A 25,096-nucleotide genomic window follows, 5' to 3' on the forward strand; every position below is an offset into this window, starting at 1 on the left:
TTGGCACGTGCAGTCTGAAAATGCTTTACTTGTGATGCAATCGCGGATGACAAGATATGAAGCAACGTGGCTCTTCAAAGTGGAGTGTACAGACCTTTTCAACTTTTTCGTCCGGGAAGCTGCCATTTTATCAGTTGGCTGTGCTAGCGCCTTTAAATTGGCGCAGTCGACAGGTATGTATAACTGCGCATGCGCAACACAGCCCAGGATATGTCCTGATCATATGAAAGATTAACCAACGAAAAGGTTTATATATCTGTGTTTTTTTTCTAATAAAATTCAGTTGAGAGTTCAGCGCTTTGTCTTCGTTGATTTTTCTTTTCGCCCGTCCCTTTAGCGCTGCTTGTTCGATATGCCCACTATGAACCAACTAGCCCGACTTGCCATTCTTTTTCGTCCGCTCAGGAACGGGCGACACTTCGAGATGAACCAGCCTCGATGATTGGGGTATCATGTAACCAGCACACTCCACCACCTGAGTAACTGTGAACTCACACGTTGAGGGTTGTAATAGGTGAAACGAAGACGTTTATTCTTAAAGGCGAACGTGTGCTCGACAGTCGGCCAGTCAAAGTCAGCTTCGACTTCTTCTACCTCATTTTCTCTTTGTCTCCAGGCGGCAATGAACCTTCTTTGTCGTTTAGCGGCTCATCAATATCCCCGCTGTTTTACTGAGTGAACACTCATTCCGACCTCAAGCTTACAGCCGTGGCAATATACTTAAAGTTATTTTGAAGCGGTGCTAACCATCATGGCCTAGCAAGTACAGCTGTATTTAACCGCCAGCGAAAATTTTTTCGATCTCACTGAAGTTAAGAGATCACGTCGTACTGAATGCAAGAATTTGAGCACACGTATTTGGAACCGCAGGATGTGTTACCATGCGTGAATTTAAAAAAAAAACTCTGAGTGACAATGAATCTTGAGCCCATTTGAGCACGAGTGAATTCCGAGTGCGAGTCTATTTCGAGTTCGGAGAAAGAGTTATTTCTGAGTCCATTTGAAGTCTGAGCTGGAGTGAGCTCTGAGTGCATTCAAGTTTTGATTAGATTTCGAGTTGTGAGTGCATTTTGAGATCTGAGTTCATTTTGAGTTCTGAGTTACTTTTCTGTTCTGAGTTCACTTTTAGTTCTGATTCCATTTTTCAGTTTTGAGTCTATGTAGAGTTCTGAGTCCACGAGTTCTGATCCCGATTGAGTTCTGAGCCCGACAGAGTTCTGAGTTTTGAGCTCGCTGTAAGTTTGAGTTTGAGTGAGCGAGATGTATTACTGAGGAATGAGTCGAAGTTTAAGTGATTGTTGATTCCAAAAGGTATTTGTGAGTACGTTTTAGTGAGGTGAACCCACTTTGCTGTGGTATGATCTTCAGAAGAATGAACTCTCAAATATAGCATTCTCACAAATGACAGTCACCTGCTTCGAGGCTCACTGCTAAGGGTGAAACCAGGGTAAATGGCTTGCCGATGTGGTCCCACTCATTGCCCTTGCGATAAGGAAATCTTTATCTCGCGCCTGTTCACTGTCTCTGTCGGCAACGCACGGTAATGAAGGATAAGGATCCTCATGATTAAACCATTCGTGCGGAGTAGAGAGGTTAACTCGTCTTTTCCTGCGTACGTTGTTTTGAGGCTGATAACAGCCTCAAAAGAACGCGCATGAGCGTCCAAATGGTCATTCGTTTGGTTTGTGCAGCCGTACAGGTCCTACAGTGTAGTTGAACCGCCCCAACTTGCCGCTGTGCAGCCTATCTGAAAGAAAAAACACCGGAAGCTGCATTCCGTATGTTGCAGTTCAGCCTAAAAATTGCGAGCCGTAAAACAGCTATTCTTGCTTCTAATGAAGAATGTCTTGAATGCGAGTAACCGCAAATCTTTCCAAATGTCACAAGAGGCATCTTTTTTCGATGGCGCACCGGCTTCGTACGTTGCTAATAGCTTTTCTATCTCTCATGTTATCGTTTATTGCCCTTCCGCTCTTCTTTAAGTGGAAACACGTTTTCATGAAGAATACTTTTTCAGACTTAGAAATGTAACCATAACGTAAGCTGACAGAAGAAAAAGAATACTTTGCAATCAAGTTTTATTTATTTTCCACTATGCAAGCCTTTTTCTTTCACAACCACAGCGACTGACACAGGATTCGTTGCATTTCTACCCTTCAGCAGACACCCTGATTTGTGCAAGGTAAGTTTTGCTACATGACCAGATTTTACTATAGACATAGCGGTCCTTGCGAGTAGCGATGCAGGAACTTTTTGCACCGGGTTCTTCAGGGTCAGCAGAAAACGTGGGCCTGATCCTGTGAAATCACAAAGCAAATCTTGTATGAGCACTATCAGGTCGGTTTCTAAAGTCGTTTTAATGGTAAGGACGAGCACCTCGGCACACGCAAAACAGTAAATGGCGCACTAGATCGGCGCGACTTACACGTGAGGCATATTTTACAATTAAAAATATAAAGCCATGAGATTGCAATTTTTTATTATTATAATTTCCTCCATATTCCATCCTTCAACATGGGGTAGGCAACCAAAAAAAGTTGTAGGGACAGTTTGTCTGGCCCCCCTCCCTTTGTCCCCCCCCCCTCCCACTCAACGTAATTTACTATAGACGCTTTCAATTTTTGAGCAACGTAGAGTCGTGAGCTGAAGTATACATACCACGGGAGCGGCGACCAAAACTAACCGATGCGCCATCTGGTTGCGGGGCGCCTGGGGTCGAGACCACGCACAGCGCAGGCGCGGCCAACCAGTATTGCATGCATACCACTATCACTTGCTTCTTCGCGACTGCTTCTTGATTTGATTAATCAGCGCCAGGGGAACTGCGCCGCGCCGTTAGAGGAACACTGCCGGGCACCACTCTATTCTTTAAAACGATGTGACTCATCTGATCTGTGGCAATTGCTGCTACGCTATCACAAACAGCATGCTGTGGCTACGTTGGGCTAGTGCCCTTTTTCTATTTTTAAGTATCCCAAGGTCGCTCGCAGCGGGAAAGAATTGCAGTAAACACTTCCGAACAAAAGGGGCAGCCAACGTGGGTGCTTTCTCTTAGCTCACGATGATGTATAGGGTATTTTGCTTGTTTCGATATATTTGCACCTGCTGCAAGACAAACGTGTCCCCTAATGACACAGGCTTCCCATTATATGTTCATTATAATATATCCCATTACACTTTCATTATCTTACAATGAATCCAATCCTATTCAGCTGCCACAACACCCTCACATCAAGCCACAAAATCTCGCATGTGTTCACATCATACCTTGTTATAGCTGTTAGATTTTAGCGAAGGACACCCACCGAATCGAGCATAGCAGCTTATTCGCGACCAATATGTTGGTGTGTGTGCTTGCTCGGGGTAGTTCGTATGCTTCCCATAAATTGAACCGCTAAAAAAGGAATACTACGCTGTCTATTGGTCAGGTAAAACAAATTATAATTGCTTTGGCAGCCTTTAATAACTGTTGAAAACTATCAAAACCAAACGGAAAAAATGGTGGCCCACAAATTTATGGAAAGCATGAATGCATCCAGCGAAGCTGACGGGCACACGTTTCTTATTTTCTCAGTTTAATAAACTGAAGTTATCAAGATGTAGGATATATACGAAAACGATTAATAATTTAATCCTAATTTTACGAAGGTATTAACCAAATTCGCTCAAGAAACTAAACGCAGTCATATCTAAAAGGCAATTAACCTACTTTTGTGTGATTGAAGAAACTTTGAATTATTATAGAATTATCCTAGCAGGCAGAAATGTGGATGGTGGAACGCAATTTTTCAAGTGGTTTCGGCGAACTTGATGAGGCTGCGGGGACGGGTTCGGAAGCAATACTTTTTTTTCAGTTGGTGGCAGGGTTGGGAAAAAAGGAATTTAGGAGTGTCGCGGAGGGACCTACGGAGTCCGAAGTGTTAATGGACCCTTTCTGTCTGTGTACTCTCATCTGAGAACAACGGCCCTGTGAAATGCTTTGCAAGTAATACGGGTAAATGAACTGGGAATTTTTCAGGTATATCGTCGTTTTTTTCTGCATGCTGGCGGTAATAAGCTAGTAATCTTTTTATCCTCAATCATCGACTGACAGATATCCCTTTGGATTAAATCCTTCAATTTCAACTCCTGTCACAGAAGTTCCCAAGAACTGTCTATGCTGTTTTCAAGTGCAAATAATTCTAATTCAAGAGTGTAGTTTGCAGGAGTTTCTCGAGTCGCCGGGCGGTCAAAAGCACGGTTCATCGGTGTCGAATATTGCAATGTAGTTTTTGAACACTAAATGTATGGGTGGGTGCGTCCAACATGAAAAAATTGCGAAGCTGGATTTTCCAAAGCAATTGGGAAACAGCACCTATGCCGCATACGGCAAACGAAGTTTCATAAAGCAATACAGTACACACGTAAACAAAGGAGTATTTTTCAAAACGTTAGCATGTAAGGTTAGTATGATTAACTTTGGATGTTCGCTTACATGCTCAGAGCTCCATAATTTTGTGACTATCCTCAAGCCCGGCGAAGATGGTGTTTTGACTTATTGTCTTCGACAGCACAGTCATTTTTTCTGCTTCATTTTCTTCTTCAATATATGAAGTGGGGAAAGTGCAAAACAAAATTGGCTCCAATCCACGCTATGAAGGTGGTTGTAAAGAAAAGCTTGAATCGACACCCAGAACAATTGCCCATGCGGCGTCACTTGAATTCACACACTTGGCTCTACAAAGAGCGAAACCAGAGCTTCTGCCAGCCGTTACCTGGAATTCGCGCGGTGTTGCGGGTCGTAGCGAGTTGTAGCGACCGCAGTCTGCTGGTAGCGGGGCCGGTCGCCGTCGTTTCGTCGAGCCAGGACTAGGGGAGAGCTTAGAGCAAACTCAACAGGTTTATTTACATTTTTACGGTGAGAGTTGTCGAGATGAAGACAGAAGACAGATCTTGGCGGGCCGCAGCACGCCCTTTTTGTTGACCCCCGATCCCTAGTTCCCTAGGTTAGGGATCCCCATACAAAACAATGCGGACCAATGGTGATGTGTACGTTCCTCGCTGTGAAGCACCGCCCTCGGGTAGGGACACGCCTTTCAGGTATGTCGGCAGATGCACAGCACACGCACACACACACACCCTTGCCACTCGTCAGGACCCGCGCGGGCGCCGCGTATTCTTTTGGTGTCTGCCGCGCGCTGCGTTCCCAGGGAGCCTAACAGCACAGATTAACAAGGTTCGTGGAATCACTCCGGGAAGGGTTAATGGCTTGACCATTGCCACTGCCTTCTTCGCTGTGCTGCCGCCGCCACGGGGTCCCATTGTCCGGTCGTCGCCGTCTGGGCTTTCACGCGCACACGCGTTCAGTTGCTCAGGCCGGGGGAATACCGGCGGCTCCTTAATCCCTTTTGGGGCAACAACACTCAACGCCGCTCAAAAGCCGCTGTCAATCAGTGGCCGCCGCGGCGTCTTGTCGGCCCCCTTTCGTTTCCGTCGACAAGCGGTGGGGTGGTCGACCGGCGGGCGACTGACCCGCGCAAACATGGCGCCAGTGAGTCATAATAGCTCCTCCGCCGACGGGAAGATCTCGGACGTCGTGTAGTATCAGCTGCTCGACGGGAGAGATCACAGTAGCAGCATTCTTCCAGCACCATTGAAACCACAAAGACCAACCTCCCCGAACCAGCAAGCGCCGGCAATGAGTTTTCGGCAACCAGGCTGCTCTTTGAAAGGTGCTACAGTGCACCTACGCTTTTTTTTTTACATATGGCACCCACACTAATACTCTTGCTCACAGCTAAAAACTTAGACTGAATTACTTAAAACACTACTCAAAATCACTACAGAAAAACGTTCCTCAACTGAAAACAAAAGAAAGCAAAAGCGAAAAAGCTAAAAGGCTCTGCTTAATGTGTCAACATTGGCGTTGGCGGAACCCTTCTTATACTTCACAGTGATGTTAAGCTCCTGAAGTGCAAGGCTCCAGCGTAGTAGTCGCGGATTCTTTCCCGACATTTGCGACAGCCACGTCAGTGGACAGTGGTCAGTGACGAAGACAAAAGAGGTTCCGTAAAGGTAGCAGGCCAATTTTTGGTGGCCCACACAATGCAGGTACGTTCTTTTTTTGACGCACTGTAGGCCTCCTCGCGAACCAAGAGTTTCCTGCTGGCGTACAGCACCGGGTTCTCGTTCCCGTTCTCATCCTCCTGGCAGAGTACTACTCCTAAGCCTCTGTTGCGGGCATCGCATGGCACAGTAAAGGGACGATCATAGTTCGGTGCATGCCGTACGGGCGAGCTAACAAGAGCCGTTTTGAGGCCTTGGGAAGCACCCTCCATTTCTGGTTGCGGGAATTCGCTAACCGCCTCTACTTTTAACTCGTCAGGTCGCCTCCTGCCCTGCCCTACCACGTGCCCTAGGCACCGTACTTCGGCACGAGCTAGCTGGCAGTTAGCCGGCTTCGCTGTCAGTCCAGCGTGTGTCAAACGTCTAAGGACATCGCTAAGATGGTACAGGTGGTCTTCCCATGTATTGTAGTACATAGCAAGGTCGACTAAGTAGGGAACAGCGTATTCTTCAGTCCCTTGCAGAACTCGGTTCATCAGCCTTATCCCGCATTTCTCCAGGAAGCCCGCAGTCAGAACGCTGCTGAACACTGAACCCTGGTAGCACTGTACCTCCTTAGGTACGGCCACTCTAGAAAAAATAGACAGTAGTGCGTTGACTACTTCTACCGAGCTCTGCTCCTTCATTGGGATCGCCTCTGGAAATTTGGCTGGTGGACAAACAGCGGTAAGCCAATACCGGTAGCCTGATTTTGTCGCTGGGAGTGGTCCCACAACGTCTATTACCAGCCGGCGAAAGGGCCCTGAAATGAGCGGAAGGAGCTCAAGTGGCGCCTTTCCCTTCTCGTGCGGTTTTCCCACTCTCTGACAGGTTTCACACGCTCTTACGTGGTTCTCAACCTCGGTGAAGCATCCTGGCCAATAAAACTCCGTTAGGAGCCTATCTTTGCTCTTCCGAGCTCCTAAATGCCCCAACCGACCAACTCCGTGACAGAGATCAACAATGTAATGCCGATACTTAGTCGGACCTACAATCTGGTCAAACGTGCGACCTTTTGCATCCTGGTAGTGGCGGTACAAGATGCCGTTTTTGACGGGAAAACAGACATTCTTCCTCGCCTCTCCTCTCTGACTGTGTTCCAAACCTCCTTAAGGCTAGGATCGCTTTTCTGCTGCTCGATGAGCTCGTCTCTTGTCACTTTCTCCCGTACATTGTCTAGTGATTTTGATACAGGCAACACGAGTAGCTCCTCTTCCGATTCCCCTTCAGCTATATCAGCGCGAGTCTCCTCCTCTGCCCCTCTCTCTTTTCCTCAGTAGGCGACGGGATAGTAGACTCCGCTGTGCTGACTCCAGCTGGTGTTGCTGTACTTCCTGTGAAACTCGGTTCTTTCCGCTCTAGTTCGGCTGCTGGCGTGCGTGCTTTAGCTCTAGTCAAGGCTTTGACTGTTCCCTCCTGAAAACTTTTCCCTTGCTCTCTAAGCAGACGGTCGGTCTGATTCGAGAACAAGTAGGAGTACTGCGAGGGCAGCTTGTCTGACACCGCCGCTTCCGTCTCTACCTCTCCGAACGGCCCAGTGATGACTACTCGAGCTACCGGGAGACAAATGCTTCCCTCTTGCAAAACCGGTTTAATCCATGCGCACTTGCCGTTGTAATCTGCTTGTTCCACATAGTCCGGGTGCACCAGATCAATGGTTGCCCCACTGTCTCGTAAGACGCGGCATGGCTTTCCGTTCACTGTTAGGTTAAAAAGGTACGGACTAAGTAGCTCCTCGCTAGTAGCAGAGTCACAAGTGTACGAGAGGGCTGGCCTGGGCCTACGACAGCCTATGGCAATGTGACCGACCTCCTTGCATTTGTAGCAGGTAGGTGGTTGCCTAGCGTCAAAAGGACTCTTTATGGGAGAACTCTCCAAAACCTTTCCCTCCTGTTTGTTTTGTGATCCTTGACTACTTGCAGCGAAGTCCGCCTTTTTCTGTGCCGTCATACCTGCGCCAGCCCCCTGCTTTCCCGTCCAAGGTTTTCCTCTATCTCCCGCTTTTGCTGGAGGAACCTCGTCTCCCCGGCGTGACGCGTACTCATCAGCCAAGTCGGCAGCTGCCTGCACTGTTACTACTCCGGCCCTGTCTTGGATCCAGAGCTTCATTGGCTCTGAAAGCTTAGAAAAAAACTGTTCGAGAGCCACTACTTCAAGAGCCTTTTCGAAGTTCCCAAAAGCGCTGGCTCCCTTCATCCATTCTACCAAGTTGACCTTCAACTCGTAGGCAAACTCAGAATACGTGCTGCCCTGCTTCTTGCTGAGATTGCGAAACCGCTGCCGGAACGCATCTGACGAAAGTCGGAACCTCTTTAGAAGGCTATCCTTCACTTTGTCATAATCGTCCGCATCCTCCATCGGAAGCCGCGCGATCACATCCGCTGCTTCACATGGCAGCAAACTTAGCAAGTTTCGAGCCCATGTGCTACGGTCAAGCTTCGCTTTTTCACAGGTTCTCTCGAAGTTCACGAGAAAGAGGCCCACATCTTGTCCTACTTTGAAGGGTTGCATGAGCTTAGATAAATCACAAATATTTTGTCTTCCTGCTACCTCTACTCCTTGAACCTCAGCCATCTTCCTCACTTCCACCTCCAGGCGCAGCCGTTCTACTTCCAGTTCCTTTTGCTTTAGCTGGCACTCCTGTTGCTCACGCCTGTTCTCACGCTCCTGTTCCTGTTGCCTTTGAATCTCGTTCCATGTTTCTGTAATATCTTCACTGCTCTGATTCAAGCCCTCGATAGCGTGAACAATTGCGTCTTTCTTCATCCCCGAATCTACTTCTGCTCCTAGCTCCTCCCCCAGAATCAGCAGCTGATTCTTCAACAAACGCTTCCAATCCATGACAGAGAACTAGTGTGGTGCGGCTCACTCTCTACCCAGAAGTTCCGGAAAAAACTGCGTCTGTGGTAGCCTCTACCAGCGAAAAGATTGCACTTCTATCTTATCAGCCTGGCAACCAAAAAGCCAAAGCCAGCACTCACCAGTTCACAGCTGTCAGTCTCCATGATCTCGGCGTGTTGTTCATTCTCCGACGTCCAGGCTCAGATCCAACCGCTTGCCATCCAGTTGTTGCGGGTCGTAGCGAGTTGTAGCGACCGCAGTCTGCTGGTAGCGGGGCCGGTTGCCGTCGTTTCGTCGAGCCAGGACTAGGGGAGAGCTTAGAGCAAACTCAACAGGTTTATTTACATTTTTACAGTGAGAGTTGTCATGATGAAGACAGAAGACAGATCTTGGCGGGCCGCAGCACGCCCTTTTTGTTGACCCCCGATCCCTAGTTCCCTAGGTTAGGGATCCCCATACAAAACAATGCGGACCAATGGTGATGTGTACGTTCCTCGCTGTGAAGCACCGCCCTCGGGTAGGGACACGCCTTTCAGGTATGTCGGCAGATGCACAGCACACGCACACACACACACCCTTGCCACTCGTCAGGACCCGCGCGGGCGCCGCGTATTCTTTTGGTGTCTGCCGCGCGCTGCGTTCCCAGGGAGCCTAACAGCACAGATTAACAAGGTTCGTGGAATCACTCCGGGAAGGGTTAATGGCTTGACCATTGCCACTGCCTTCTTCGCTGTGCTGCCGCCGCCACGGGGTCCCATTGTCCGGTCGTCGCCGTCTGGGCTTTCACGCGCACACGCGTTCAGTTGCTCAGGCCGGGGGAATACCGGCGGCTCCTTAATCCCTTTTGGGGCAACAACACTCAACGCCGCTCAAAAGCCGCTGTCAATCAGTGGCCGCCGCGGCGTCTTGTCGGCCCCCTTTCGTTTCCGTCGACAAGCGGTGGGGTGGTCGACCGGTGGGCGACTGACCCGCGCAAACATGGCGCCAGTGAGTCATAACAGCGGGCGGAGTCCCGAACGCAGCAGCAGCGTCGGCCACGGCCGGGCTAGAGCGGCGGACAACGCCACCCATGTAGCCCGGCCTTGAGTCGGCGGAAAGAAAACAGAGAGGAGCGTCTTTCGAAGGGTGAGACAGCGGATCCTAGCCATCCTGATGGGCTAGCTTAGGACTAAACCACCGCGCGACACAAGCACACACACCGAAACAATTCGGCATGTGGACTTATGATTCCCATTTCTTATGATTTATACGAGTTGGTTTAGTAAGTTTGAGAATTGCTAGAGAGCTAAGAAAATTTTTATAATTGCTATTGATGATAACCAGTTGCTCATTTCGCCTTTTTAATACTTTTAAATGCGACCGAATTGGTATTCACCTATTTAGAAAACGGTGTCCCATTTGTGACATGCAGTGCGCAAAAGGTAGCGTTCGTCTAGCGGCTAGATGTCTGAAATTCGAAACAGCCCGAAAAGACGGGACAAGGAAACGATGGTACAAGGCGCTGACTAACAACTGGTTGGTTTTTTGAGCGGATTGCGAAATATACCAAAGAAACAAGGCGAGAAGAAAACACGATAAAAAAGAAGTGCATCGAACATTGCATACAAAACATAAGATTGATACACGTGCATTGATTTAATGGTAGCAAGGCTGATATGAGACGTGGCCAGAGGCGCGAGGCAAGGAAAGGAATTCTGAACTGTCTAGCTTTTTATGAATCCAGATAGCCGATTTCTTTATTTAGTAATTCAATAGACGGCCTGCTAACACAATCGCCGCCTGCCTTGTGAATGAGATAAGCTTCATAGATTTCACGCTCACGCTGACCCTTATACATTCTTGCAACACGCGTATCGTGAAATCTGTGCGAGCAACCGTGGCCGTGACGATGTATTTCAAGATTGCAGCCAGTACCCATTTTTAGTGTGTTTCCATGCTCGCGGAGACAATCGTTCGAAAAGCACCCGGTCTGACCAACTAGCCCAAGCCACCGTTCTAAAGCCAGATGTCTGTATGCGGTCTTTAGATTTTGTTTTCCCGCTGTGCAAACCAATCCTTACCGTATACTTGCCGTACGAGCACTAATGGCGTGGGGTCCAGGTCACCCAGGAAGTGCTGTCGAACAAGTTAATCAAGCCATGCGAAGGAAACGTGCAATGGACGCGAAGCATGCCAGAACAAACCAAAAACAACCACTGGTAAATCAGACGACAAAGCCGTCACGACAAAGCCGTCACTAAAATGCGCCGGCCTCTGCGAGCAGGCAGCTGCGCACAGGGAACACTCGGTAATAGTTCCTTATCGCCGCCACACCTACACTGTGTTCGGGGATTGAAAACCACCCCCTTCATCCCCATCCGCGTTCCCAGTTTCTTGTCCCGCACGCCACGAAGGAATTGTTGGCTCGTAGAGGTAGAAAGGTTTGCTTTAATTGATTGCTTGAATCTTTCATTTGAGCAAGGAGGTTGTGAGCCGTACGCTGGGGAGAGGGATGGAGGGAAGGGGATTACTAATGAAGGTCCGTATTCAAAAAGGGAATTACTGTTATGGGGGCCTTAAAGTCTTCACCGGGGTTGGCCCCAGTTAGACTACTTGTGTCACACCACTCTTGAATGCAAAAGCAGCAATTGTGCGTAGTAAATAAGCGTCCAATCCAGTATGTGCTTCATGTTGTAAGGGGTTTGGACATAATGTTTCTTAGGCTCTCTGGGCGATGTTCGGCAAAGTGTGGGAACGTCCACACTAGGTGGTTGAGATCTTATTTAGCCACACTGTTGCAGCAGGGGCATCGTGGGTGTGTGTTGGTGCATTTTTTCATCTCTGGGCAATGTCAGGAGTGTAGGCGGCATCTACGCATAGCTTGTCGATGAATACTTCCTCGTATCTGCTGCAGGAGACAATGTGGGCAAGATGCCCCGGGGGGGGGGGGGGGGGGGTGGTTACCTGTTGGCACCGTTGCCTTTACTTTTCTTTTCGGAAAAGTAAGAGGGCTAGAGAAGTTGGTGAGGAGGCTGAAGAGGAACAAGTGGAGGCGTAAATTTCAAACTCTCCAGTGCCACCTCGGGGGCGGGCTGGTTAGCTGGGCCGGACTCCTCCTGGCCTGGAATCCAGTCAATTCTGATGTGCATGTTGTGCCTTTTGAGGAGTTCCTCGTGTAAGAGTATAGAGTTTCTGAGAGGGTTCAGGAGGAGTGGTTTTCGAAGTTCTTCAATTGCTTAAAAAAAGCTCCAAGCACGAGATAATCACTAGCGCTCCAAGTCTGGCGGCAGAGCAGCGTTGGCTTTGACTGAGCCAGCACGCCGTTTCACAGAAAGTGTCTTGACCAGCAGGCACCAAAACCTGGCGTCAATTTATCGGAGCTTAAGGCTATTGCGAAAAAGCGAGCGATAGCTGCATGTTTGGTTTTGTGCTAGGCCGCGCCTGCACTGTGCGCAGTCTCAACAGCATGCGCCGCGCAACTGGACGGTGAAGCGATTAGTTTTGGCCACCACTCCCATGTTTCGTATACTTCAGCACACGACTGTACATGGCAGGCATGAAAGAGCACAAGAAAAAGAAAGGGACATTTAAAAAAAGGAAACCAAAGTATCATCACTTTTCCAGTAACAAAAAGTGTGCCGCAGTTCCTGACTACACACATTTTTGTATGACTTTAGGAAAATATGTAAAATAAACAAATAAGGAACAGTGGAGTTTGGAACAAACAATATGCGGCGGTTGCCAAGCTCAGGCAAAGGAAAATACATATACTGCGAAATACAATCCCTTGATTTAGGATAATTGTTTTAAATGTACGAGAAGGTTCGACATCCCTTGTTTGGTGTGATTTATAGTTAATGTTCTTGGTGTCGCAAAAAGTTTTGCTATTCCGGAAGTTTTTTTACAGCATTTGGGCTCCATAATTTGTTGTTGAAACTGTATTTTTGTACATTTCATTGGTTCTTGTGGGACACAGAATACTTTCCGAGATTATAACAGCAGCTGGGACTGAAAATGTCGTTGTTGTTAATGTTCTTTTTTATAAGTTATAACTTATGGCTAGTCGATACGAATACATATGCTGAATACATATGCTGAACCCTATGCTTCAGAAAGAGCCCCCGCAAAGGTTTTATAGAAGATATTAGATGTATTTCGTTAAATCTTTTTTGCAAGGCCTGGATATTACGTACATTTGTTGTAGCGCCCCACATAAGATGGCAAGGTTCAGTACGCGAGTAGCGAGTAAAATAACAAGGAATTGATAAATATTTAAACTTCTCGGGGTTACATGGTTTTAATTATAATATGTAATACATATAACCAACTATTCTCGATAATATTTATTTTAATAATTAAAACACTCGTCCCAATTTATTCTATTTGTAAAGATGGCCCTCGGTCTTTTCTAAGCAGTGACTCTCTCTATCATCAAATTCTCGCACCGAATAGTATCAGAAGCACGTTGATTTTGGGGGCAAATTAGAATAGTTGTAGTATTATTTCATATACTATTAAGGGCGTGGTACTTGTTCTATTCAATTAGTTCGGCCAGGGCGTTGAATTTCGTTCTAGTGAGGATTAAACGTGAAGCTTCAGCAAAGGGGGATGTGGTGTAGTCGGCATATATAATAAATTTCGTGGTTTTATCTACAATAATGACGTCGCTCTGTATCAACTGAAGAGTAGCGGGAAAAGAGCGCTGCCTTGCAGAGCCAGATAATAAAGTTTTAACTTCTGGTGCATGACCATTTACCATTTAAAAAATCATAGGCAGAAACAAGGCCGAAACGAGGGATGCACCGCTTTCGGGTGGTGCTCTGCACTGAGCCCCCGCACCCCCCCCCCCCCCCCCCCCCCCCTCCTGGCTACGCTCTTTTTGGCATCCCTTATTGCATTCCCATTCATAAACCACATCTCGTGTTGTTTAGCACTAAATTTAAAAGCTTTTTTAATACTTTGTTCGGAATAGTTCAGAACAGTACAACGTTACCTTTTCTCTTTGCCGTCCATGTAAATTGCATCCACCCGTTCGTCTGACTTATTTGTGGTCCCGTTTTCAGCTTGTTATACGCCTTTTTTGAACCACTTCACCAGTTCTCGGCTATTGTACTGATGGTGTTTACGTTTTTCCCAGCATGAACATATGAACATATAGCATGAACTGCCTAAAAATTATTACTGTTCCACTCAATGTGAAAGCTGCTGGAAGTGCAGAGCAGTGATTCGCCATAATGGGCTCCAGCGCCATTATGCTCACTGACACCACCCAATGCAATTCAAATTACCCGCCTTCGCAGTGCTCGCGCGCCGCCTGCCTCAAACTGCGCCAGCGGGAGTCCTTTTGCTGTTCTTCACGTACGTGTCGGCATTGCAGCGGCACTTTTTTCGTCTTACTATCGTAAAAACCAACCCAACAAGCGTACCGAGCAGAAGGGAAGCGGGTGCTGCTGTTTAATTACATGTATTTGGCGTCAAATGTACCAGCAGGTTTTTTTATGGCTGAACCACGGGGAGATGTATGGCAAGCGCCAGCGGTTCACGAATTCTGAACGCTTTGTTTTCGAAGCCTGTGTGTTACGCCGCGAGGACAGCCGCTACGACGGAACGCTGTGTGGCTCTACTTGGGTCCCGAGAGCAATCTACGAGGCACGGCTGGACCTTAAAGTGTTCTGCACTTAAAAACAGCCTTTTTCTTGACCCAGAACACCGCTGGTAACGTTTAACTGTGCAACTTTATTGCTTGTGTTGGCAATTTCTCGTATCCCGTGAAGACTGGATACTCACCACCTTCCCAGCAGTGGTGAACCAATGCCCACGTCTTATGATCGGTGTCTAAAATTTGCTGAAACTTCTCCCCTGATTAAAGAAAACATAAAGATCCAGTTATTAACACACCTCCCCGAAATAAGCTCTATCTTAATGCAATTAAAAATTAAGACGATGCCCTACCTTTTGGCAGAAGGAACTGTTTTGCACCATGTATTTCAAACAGCTTCTTTTTGACGACATCGGGCTTCGCGCGGGGTCTATAACGTCATAAAAAACACTAATACCAGCACATTGTAGCCTCATGGGTTACCAATATAAGTTTATTCTGCCCGAAACGTCAGCAAAAGAAGAAAAAAAAAAACAGGTACCGCCACAATTGCCCCATTCAAGGGCAGTGCAAGTCGGAACAAGCCTTGTGGGCAGTTCATCGATTCCAAGAAACGAAAAACTAGAATTACAGGGGAACGTTATAATAAGATAAGTAAGCAAAACATAACGCAACGTTTAGGAGAATGAAATTTTAAAGCATAATGACTTATTTATAATTTTCACTTTTATTTAGGTGACAATCAAATTGATCCGACCTAGCGTCAGCGTCGTCTTTTCTTGTGCGATTCGTGTGAAATATTTTTTCGCTTCTGAATAATAAATTGTGTAAGTGAAAAAATAAGGCAAATTTCGAGCGTTTATTTTTCTACAACAGCACTGAACGCAATATTCATGAAGTTATACCGCTTACGGATGCTCCGTGCATCGATCGTGGCTGACTGTGAAACGCTTATAGACTAAAACAACCTCAGGAACCGGAAAACAATTTTTGTGTGGCATATAAAACGTGAACATTTGATCAATTAAGCTTTGTAGCTGCATAGTCACACTAAATATTTTGCCGTGCAGACTTGACGCAAATGAGGTACCGCTTACTTACCCAGGCTTATCTTGCCACACCATGGTCTTGTTTGTCGGAAAGTACTGCCTCACATAACAGCGGTCTGAGCCTTTAGGGGAAGTATATAACTCATACCACCGAATTCCCTCAATCTGAAAACGCGTCAAAAGGGGGATTACTAGGGAGTAGTGTGGTAAGCGTCAGGGGATGCACAGTTATAATCATAATCAAAACTGAATGGGAATAGAACAAGTTCGGCTTTTGTCCTATTTTTTGATTATAAGGTAGGACTTTACAAGTAAACAAACCGTCTGGGGTGCAAGCCCTGTAAAAGGCGTCCCTACAAAAGTTGTAAACACTGCTGTTTCGAGGTCAAAATTAAAATGGCAATACGTCTGCAGTTACACATTTCAGTTACGCAAGTTCATTTCCCATAAACCCCTAAACGTAATGAATGTTGCATCAGTGTAAACAACAAACACTGCAATGGGCAAATATAAGAAGCACAGTCAACAATTACCATTAAATACGGTATAATGGTGCTCACTTCGGAGAGGGTGGATCCTTATAATAACCTCATTTTACAAAAATCCAGAGTACAGGGTTGCTTTGTTGTTATGCGCATAATAATTTCACTGTACGTTTGCATAAGGCAACGTCATTAAACAGCCTGTTGGCACACATGCATGTACGCCCTTGTAGCTCTTTTTCAGACGTGTCCGGGTGGGGGACAACCAAGTTGGTATGATTAGGGTAAATCAGTAGATCTCGAAACAGCAGCGCCTGCATTTGGCCACTTGCGGCTACCAATCTGTGCATTCGGTAGGAAGAAATATCAGCAAAGGCTCTTCATCACTCAGGATAAAAGTAAAGCACGGTGTATTGACAGGACTCTAAGAACGTGGTAATTCTCGGGGCCCTTTTTTAATCGACATACGAAGGCATGTCGGGGCCATCTGATTTGTTTTAGAAACCAATATCGGGACACGCCACAAGTGTAGTAAAAAGAAGAATTTGCGAATAATGTAAGAATACAGAATCTTCCATTCGCGGTATTCATCTGTTATCTTTGACAAAGGCAAATGAGATTCCTGTCAAATCGTTTGATGCCGCATATGACCCTCAGATTCCTGACACATTTTGTAGTTTGTTTAGAAACATCAGCTTTTAGGGGCTCGGAAATGCGTTTTACGGAAAAAAGGAGTGTCTGGCAAAAAATAAAGCAGTCTTATTTAGCGAATTTAAAGCTGTCCGCAAACCTACATGTCACACTACCACGGTCAATAACTGTTAGGAGCATATTTCGCTGGGGTCCCGAGTAGCTGCAGACTACATTCTTGACACTTTAAGAACGTGTGAATAAGGCAAATAGGAAAAAAATTTAAAGAGGTACCACAGAACAAGGCGAGATTATCTGCAACCCTAAATATCTGCAATGTGGTCTCGAAATGATGCATGAATGGGCAGCGCAATATAAAAACATCTGCGGTCTTCTTTTTCGTCTTGTGCAATGCCGCCAGGGAGCTAAAAAGTGCACAGTAAGTCTTAGAAATCAGAATATATTTTTTGTGCTGTAAGGCTGCAGTGAGCGTGCTCTTCACCAAATTTCCGCGAAACAGTAGGCAGCCGTACTTCCAGTCCAATGAAGGTTTGAACATCGCATGTGTAAATACTCCAGCATTACTGTAAGCAACAGGAACTTCAGTATTTTAACGCTTCGTTATCAAATTAAACTTCCACATTGTTTGAGGATCACTGTGTATTTATGATTGCTTTTGTTGTACGAATACCGCACTGAATTGAATAATTGTTTGCAAACAACACAAGTTTCTTATTTTGTGTCATGTGCAAGACAGAGCTTAAGAAAGGCAGCATAGCGTTTACGCAATCGAAACAAAGTACAGGGCTCCTATGCTGCATTATAAAGTGACAATAGGCGCGATTCAACAACCTTCTGTGGCGCGAGTTCTACAAGGGGGCGTTAAGGTAAAGCTAACATGTTGTGCAACAAATTTTCATAGGTATAGATTGGGCGATGCAGTATAATGTCCCAGTTCGAATATGAGAAATGATGTTTTCTGGTGTAATACCTTCTTCCAATCAACGTTTACAAGAGGCTTATACACAGGACATTTGGTAGGGCTGCTAGTCGTTCCTTGTGCTGCAATGCCGACAGGGAGCGCCGTTTTTAGAAGGACCGCCCATGGCGACAACACTTTCCTGTGGTCCATGTCAGTCGAGGATATCTGTGTCCCAAAAAGAAATATTTCATTGCACGAAGAGTTAATTCAGCAGGAAATCATAAATGTAAGAGTGGGAGTTCGAAGCGAATCAGTCATTTAGTGTTTAACATTCTGCCCCGACACGATTGGCTATAATCAAACTCGATGTTTACCTACGTTGATAGTTTGCTGGTTATGTGATTCTTGCCGACATTACCGACCGTTCTTCTGTGCCTATGTGCAGACCTAAATGATTTCCTTCTACTTCCTACGGCTTCTCCTGGCTATCATAAAAGCACTAAAAATAAATCTGGCTTTTCAACGGATTGTTCACGAAGTTCTGTAGCGGAAGCAAGAAGTGGCCTGAACAGACTACCGTTTTAAACTCTCAGTGTGTAAAGATTTTGGTGATTTTATAGGTCCCCAGGCATTCAAATATAATCAGAAGCCACCCACAATCGCGGTCTTCCTAGCCGACGCGTAGCTTTGGCGCGGGACACTCTCATTTTTTTATATTTATTAATACCTCTTCACCCTTTACTAACACAATTCAGACAACGGGAGGCATGTTTTCTGGTGGTTCGTCTCTTTTTGTCAGGCGGTGGCGGTTTTTATTTGTTTTCTGTAGTGCTTCTTTCCGGGGTTAGGTCGTCAGTTTTTTCCGTTATGTTAGCATTTATTTCCAGCTGCCTGATCCCATTTCTGCATTTCCCTTCCCGGCTCTTGATGAAACAGCCTGGGAATACAAGCTGGAATGGCTTTTGCACTCAATGGGCGCCTAAATGGGTTGTTAGTTTTATTTATGTTTCTGCTTCAAAATTAACCTTCGCTCTTACGCTTGCGAAAATTTTTATTGGCCTTTCTTTCCTTGTAGGTATTGCTAACTGCTTGGCACACAACTATTTTTTCCTCCATTTGATTGCAAATAGTATTGTTCTTTGTCGTTGCGAACCTCATACCCCACGGGCCTTAGCAGTGGCACAGCGGTTAGGTTGCCGGTTTAGCGGCGTGAAGTTCGGTGTTGGAGTCCCCGGACCTCCCTAACCACAGTTTTTTGAAGGCGCGCGTTCCCCCCACCTGCTAGTGGGCTCCTTTCTTACTCGCCCCTTATCCTCACACATCTTGGCTTAGTATTTTCAGCCTCTCCACTTGGGATAACGCCTTCCGGTAATAGCTTCCTGGTAACACGCTGCACGGGGGAAAGTAAGCATAAAGGGCTCCGATGTTAAAAATAAACCTGGAACCTACTGTAAACTGTTCTTCGGGCGAAATATCCTTGTGTCTTTCATGGGGCATACCGTAATAAAGAATAAATTCACGAACATAATCCCTTTCTACATACATAGCTGTAGTAGATAATGTGGCCTTGGCAGTAAACAGCTTTTTTTTAAGTCTGAGATAACGCATTCTAAATAAAAATGGGGCTTTGGTTGTATTAAAGCACCAATTTCAGAAAAAGCGAATTAAAGTACGACAACCGCCGTGCGTGCAATTATGTGGTGATCGGCAGCAGGCAGTACGCGGCAGAATTTGATAGTATAGGGCAAAGCAAACGACAGTGAAAATTATAGGTACGAGTAAACAAAGCCGCGAGAAATGTAACACTTCCAGCAGTATCAAGGGAAATACAGGAAATACCAGTTCAAGCAACGTGCTCCGTCAACAAGCACAATGTTCATGGCTACTACAATTATGATGTGACCAGCCGTGGTTGCGATAGTTCTTAATAAGCCGTCACGTACGGCGATATACTGGACAAACACAACTTATAAATGAGCGGGCTGGTGTACGATTTTTAAACTCAGTTTTGTAAGTCATCACAAGCTGTACCTTACCCTGAAACTATGCAACAGCGTATTAAAATTATGTGTCCCTTCTTTGTCGTCCACACCGTTTTAACGTTAGTTTAAAATTTTCATACCTAATAAATGCTTCCAAATGCTTCCAAAAGATTTGTGACATTGGTGACAGCGTGTGCCCAATATGTTTTTGGTGTTGAGCCAGGGTCAAAAATGTGCAGAAGCGCGCGAATAAACCAAGCACATTGTGAGCAGTCAGCGTGATCCCTATTTCCTGAAGTGACAATCATGGCCCTCGTTACAATATAGGTTTACCGTGAATCGTAGGAGGAAGCACTCTGCATGTGACGGAACATCTCGCCCCAGGACGGAAGTGCCGCGCCTTTTACTGCAATCATTCCTTATCAGCATATTGCGTACCTGCACAAGGTCGTGTAGTCTGGCCTGGGTAGCTCAGACGAACATTATAAAGGAGTGCCTTCGCGAGCATGTAACGGTAGATACGCATGGTTGCATATGTAGGTAAGCGCAACATGTACGGAATTTATGTACGCGGAACATTACACGTGGGCTGTTTATTGCAGTAATAAACCTTTAGTACACAATGTGGTCCTAATGTCGAACAGTTTCCAGCCTGTAAAAAATGTCTTATCAAATTTTCACTGCGCGGTAACACCGCTTAATAGAAGGTTTTGCACTGTATGTTTGTGACATTCAAAACTCGCACAAGGCGGCAAACCCTATAACCTTACAAGAACTTTTTCGCTGTGCAGTCGAAAGCAAAAAAAAAATGAAGCGCAATAAATAAAACCGGATTTTCCTGGCGCCTCTCCAACAGAAAAGAGGTGAAATTTTGAAGTTGTATTTCCATGAATAAACCTTCCGCATAATACCTTACATTGGTACAACCGAAATTAAATTTCTTATCCTGGTAAGCATTAAAATCAAAATACCCATTGCCGAGCTAACGTAGTAGACCGTTTATTATGACGCATTTTGATCTTATAAACCCAGACGTTTGTTGTATTTAGGACGTTGGGGCAAAAAAACAACACTGTATCTAAAGGCAGCCAATTACGCAATAGTGATGTATTTATTATAAAAAACAAGTAGAGAAATTGGCCATTTATAAGGCTTCGCCTTAATTATTCCCTACTTTTTGAACCATAGATTTGACCGCCAAGAAAAGGTTTTCCCTTGTTCAACCGTTGTGAGGCGACTATCTCGTTGTATTTCATAAAATAACCTACGTGTGCCCGCAAAGAGACTCAGCTGTAGATGTGAAGCTATTGCGTGCGTTCCGTCATGAATAGCATATGGGTATTTTGAAGAGGTTCTTTATTCAAACGTCAAAAACAGCTCTCAAGGCAGCGTCGAGATTCCTGCAGGCCAACTGTCACATAATTGTCTTCGGGCATTGTTAGCGTCCCAGTTTTTCTTCGAAGAGAAGCGTTGTGGCTTTGCCTAGTTTCTGTACACGTCGGAATATTACACTGTGGGTTTTCCCCGGAAAACATTCTCCAGTTTTTCTCGGCTTCCTTATTACTTGTAATTGTAATGCGGGAATATAATTTTTCATATTGAGTTGCTCAAGTGAGATACTTTATTCCTAAACTAAATCAGTGTACGTGCCATCGGAACAAAACCGACTATAGCAAAACTAAGAAAACTCGTTGGCTGCAGCAAAAAATGTTTCGGGGGGCATATTTATATAAAAAACATACGTTGCACTACCAAACATAGCCGAAAAAAAATTGCTCTGCTTATAGAATGTCTTTTCAAAACGCTGCCATTGAAATGAATCAAACTTTATCTTACCATGCAACCAGATTGAGTCCAAACGACTTTCTCTCGGCGTCCACTTTTTGCAATGGCACGCGCTGCTCTCGCTAAAATAGAGGCCGGAACTTTTTTTACCGGTTTCCTCAGAGTTAGTGCAAAATGCGACCCAGACCCTAGAAAAATAAAGTTATAAGGGTTATTCTTATTCCGGGGTTCCTGTGGAGTACACTTTAACATTGACAACGGTTGGTCGAAAAACACAATTGAGAGAACTTGCCGTGTGTTGGATGAATTAAGAGGAATGCGAAGTTTCATATTGTTTTCTTTACTGTGGGAAGTATTACGTGATACTGCTTACGTTTGGCCTGCTAATTCCACAAACAGCTTTCTGTCTTTCGCTCGTTTATACGGTTACTTTCTCCCGTCTGGTTTTTTCTTGCTTTTTATGCTTTTTTACCAACGCTCGCTAAACTTCTCTGTATTCACGAGCTTCTTCTCGGGATTTTTGTCTCTGCGTTGCATTGCGAAATTGATTTCTTAACGATTCATAAGTTTAAAGGCCGAGAAACTATTTATCGTGTACTTCTCTCTGTGCTCTTGATCGGCATTCAATCACGATGTTTTGCGTACAGTAGCGTCGCTAACATTTGGGACCCTCCGGGAAAGTTTACGTCGGGATCTAAAATTATCCTTAGCACCTAGAACAATATCTGTGTACAAGAGCTTCCATACAGCTACTGCGGAGCAGTGTGCGGTTATTTGCGGTCTATTCTGATTCAGAAGTAATACTGGCGAGTGAGCATCTGCCGCCCGCTGCGAGGAAAGCCTGGGGAGTTCTAATAGGTATAACTCTATTCGCACTCTGAGCCGCAAACACCACTGTGTGGTTATTCAGCGGGCTCATTAAATTTTCACAGAAATATATACTGTTAGTTCCAGTGCAAGCTTGTGTTTGTTGATATTGTGCGTTTCCGTACAGTTTTCACTCACCGTTTTCCCAGCAGTGATGAATGAGTGCCCATGTTGAGTGATCGGTGTCAAGAATCTGTTGAAATCTTTCACCTGTGCGCGGCAAGGCCGGAGGAGAACGCAGCAGAATGCCAGAAAATTCGAGCAGTGTAATCTCATTTGAGCAACAGGTAATTGATAAAGACAACGCACCTTTAGGTAGCAAAAATTGTTGGTCTCCCCTGACCTCAAACATCAGTTTTATGGTTTTGGTTGGTGTTCCATACGGCCTTGGGACAAATGGTAATATGTTGCATTTCAAAAATTTTGTCTTGAAAACGCCAGCAAGATTAACCTAATGCCTAAAGCTGGGCACATTTTTTTATTTTGCAGTGAATATGTTCGGGTCGTACAAATTTATTACCTCTGAAGAGTGAGTATGGTATCGGGAAAATGAAGCAATGCGTGAGACATCTATGCGCATTGGGCGCAATAGTGAATTAGGTGCTTTATGTCGACGTTCCTGTATCTTAATTCGGGATAAAAAGTATACCGTTTATATCGTGGAGGAAAGATTGTCCCGTACAAAAAATAGTTCCGCCTTTATACGCCTTTATAAAAGCTTACCCCCTTTGAGAAAAACAAAACAAATATGCAAGTGCCAGACGTGAGGAGGCCAATAATAAGCTTACCCCGGCTCTGCTTTCCAAATCATAGTCTTGAGATGTGGGAAATACTGCCTGACAAAGCAATCTTCAACCTTCCAAGGGTACGTCAGAGCTTCAAACCACCTCATGCCTTCGATCTAAAAACCAGAAAAATGCAGCTGTGTGACTGGAATCCAGTAGGCGATTCTAATGGGACACAAGAACCGAGGTATTCAAATAATTGGCTGATTCTTGGCGTACATTAGTTTATATTTAACAGGCCTTATGCAAGAAAAGGAAATTATTGTACCGCTCTGAATTTGTGCCGTTCCGAGTTTCAAGCGACGCCATGTTGTTTTCTCCGCGTGCTCATGCCCTATTTTTCCGTGCCGCGTACATTTATTTCACATGTTTTGGTGTCAAACTGCCAGACGGTAATTGCTGAACCTATTACATTTGGCCAAGCGGACTCCGGGCCGTTTGAGCGGACATTTCAATTAAAAGCGCATGCCCATTGCAGATGCGGCAACTATTTCGACCCATCACTACATATGACCAGAGCATATGAAGTAACTCTGCACATGGGAGCAGGCTCTTATTAGTAAAATTGTATTATCGGTGCTGTCAGGAATTATGGAGGTCCTAATACTAGCTGGGGCTTTCTTAGGTTTAATTGATTGTAGGGTTTAACGCGCCGACGCAACGCAGGCTATGAGGCGCGCCGTAGTGGAGGGCTCCGGATTAATTTTGACCACCCGGGGATCTTTAACGTGCGCCGAAATCTCGTACACACGGGCGTTTTTGCTTTTCGCCTTCATCAGAAAAGTGGCCGCCGCGGCCGGGAATCGAACCCACGACCTCGTGCTCAGCAGCGCAACGCCTTAGCCACTGAGCCACCGCGGCGGGTGGCTTTCTTAGGTGGTGGCCGCCGTAGTGGCTCTGTGGCTAAGGCGTCGTGCTGCTGACCACGGTGTCGCGGGTTCGATTCCCAGACGCGGGGGCCGCTTTTCTGATGGAGGCGAAAAGCAAAAACGCCCGTGTGTACAAGATTTTGGCGCATGATAAAGATCCCCATGCAGTCAAAAATAATACGGAGCCCTCCACTACGCCGCGCCTCATCGCTTGCGTTGCGTCGGCGCGTTAAACCCTACAATCAGTAAATATTATCGAAACAGTGCGAAATCGGGCCGGTCTTTTATACAGACCCTTATCCGAACAAAAATTCAGTACTCTCGCTCTGCCAGAAATACAACGGTGCACAGTTAAACGATAAATGCGGATTTATAGTAGGCAGTGCCACAGAAGCAAATTCACCCTGGCACCATTAGCGTCCGTTAGCTCACTTCAATCCTGCGATTTTTGGGGTTTAAAAACAAAACACTGCAGTTCTGCGAGGGGAACAGTGTCCGCAAATAAATGGCTAAAACTTTACTTCTAGCACGTAAAGAAGAGTAGGTTATATTGGAACATTATAATTTACCAAACTTCAAAAACTATATGTGTGTTTCACTCACGTTTAACAAAGAAAGCAAGCAAGACGTCAACCAGGACTATTTCCTCGCGCTGAATAAACATTGCTTACGATTCAGCTTGTGCGTATTTTCTTGGTAGCCTGGCTGTACCTACCCAAGAGTGCTTCTTGTCGGGTGTGCAACGCACTATTTTTTCTGAACTTTGTGCTGCCTGGTTTGGTTACGCGTTTCGCTGTAGCATGATACTTCTTCGCTGCAACACAGTGCTGAATGCATAAACATGCAACCACTGCTGCCTTGGCTGCCAACAGGTGGCTGGCAGTTTAGGATAAATAAATAAAATCGTATACATTGTCTAATGTTGACATCATTATTTTATTTTAGTCGCTAAAACACTCCACCAACGAAGACCCCAAATCTGTATATTGAATTTTGAACTGTGTGATTTATGTCAGATCTTTGCGATACCTCCTGTGTTGCTCACCGAATGTTTGCACCGTAATTACGGTTGCATTTGATGGAAACTTTTATGCTATTGATGGAAACCTGCCATTATATTCAGAATATGTTTTAAGGCTTGGAACAAAATGTACCTAATTACGCGTCAGAAGGTACGTTTGGATTCCTAATGAAGGTTAAATAGGGTTATTTGGCTGTTGTG

General features: G+C 45.6%; 1 protein-coding gene across 1 annotated transcript in view; it reads right to left on the reverse strand.

Annotated features, from left to right (window-relative positions):
- Positions 1–1,670: 1,670 nt before the first annotated feature.
- Positions 1,671–25,096, reverse strand: part of LOC144146485 (uncharacterized) — a 29,133-nt gene continuing 5,707 nt past the window's right edge. The window contains exons 3-12 of the mRNA XM_077678432.1: positions 23,009–23,121; positions 22,530–22,606; positions 22,359–22,430; positions 21,405–21,541; positions 17,656–17,811; positions 15,605–15,717; positions 14,857–14,933; positions 14,692–14,763; positions 2,103–2,297; positions 1,671–1,747 (exon numbers count right to left, since the gene is read on the reverse strand). Coding sequence (XP_077534558.1) covers positions 1,671–1,747; positions 2,103–2,297; positions 14,692–14,763; positions 14,857–14,933; positions 15,605–15,717; positions 17,656–17,811; positions 21,405–21,541; positions 22,359–22,430; positions 22,530–22,606; positions 23,009–23,121 — 1,089 coding nt within the window. The remainder of the gene's footprint in view (positions 1,748–2,102; positions 2,298–14,691; positions 14,764–14,856; positions 14,934–15,604; positions 15,718–17,655; positions 17,812–21,404; positions 21,542–22,358; positions 22,431–22,529; positions 22,607–23,008; positions 23,122–25,096) is intronic.

This window comes from Haemaphysalis longicornis, unplaced genomic scaffold (assembly GCF_048455015.1).
Source record: "Haemaphysalis longicornis isolate Haplotype H1 unplaced genomic scaffold, Haemaphysalis longicornis Haplotype H1 scaffold_7, whole genome shotgun sequence".
In the NCBI taxonomy this organism is placed as follows: domain Eukaryota; kingdom Metazoa; phylum Arthropoda; class Arachnida; order Ixodida; family Ixodidae; genus Haemaphysalis; species Haemaphysalis longicornis.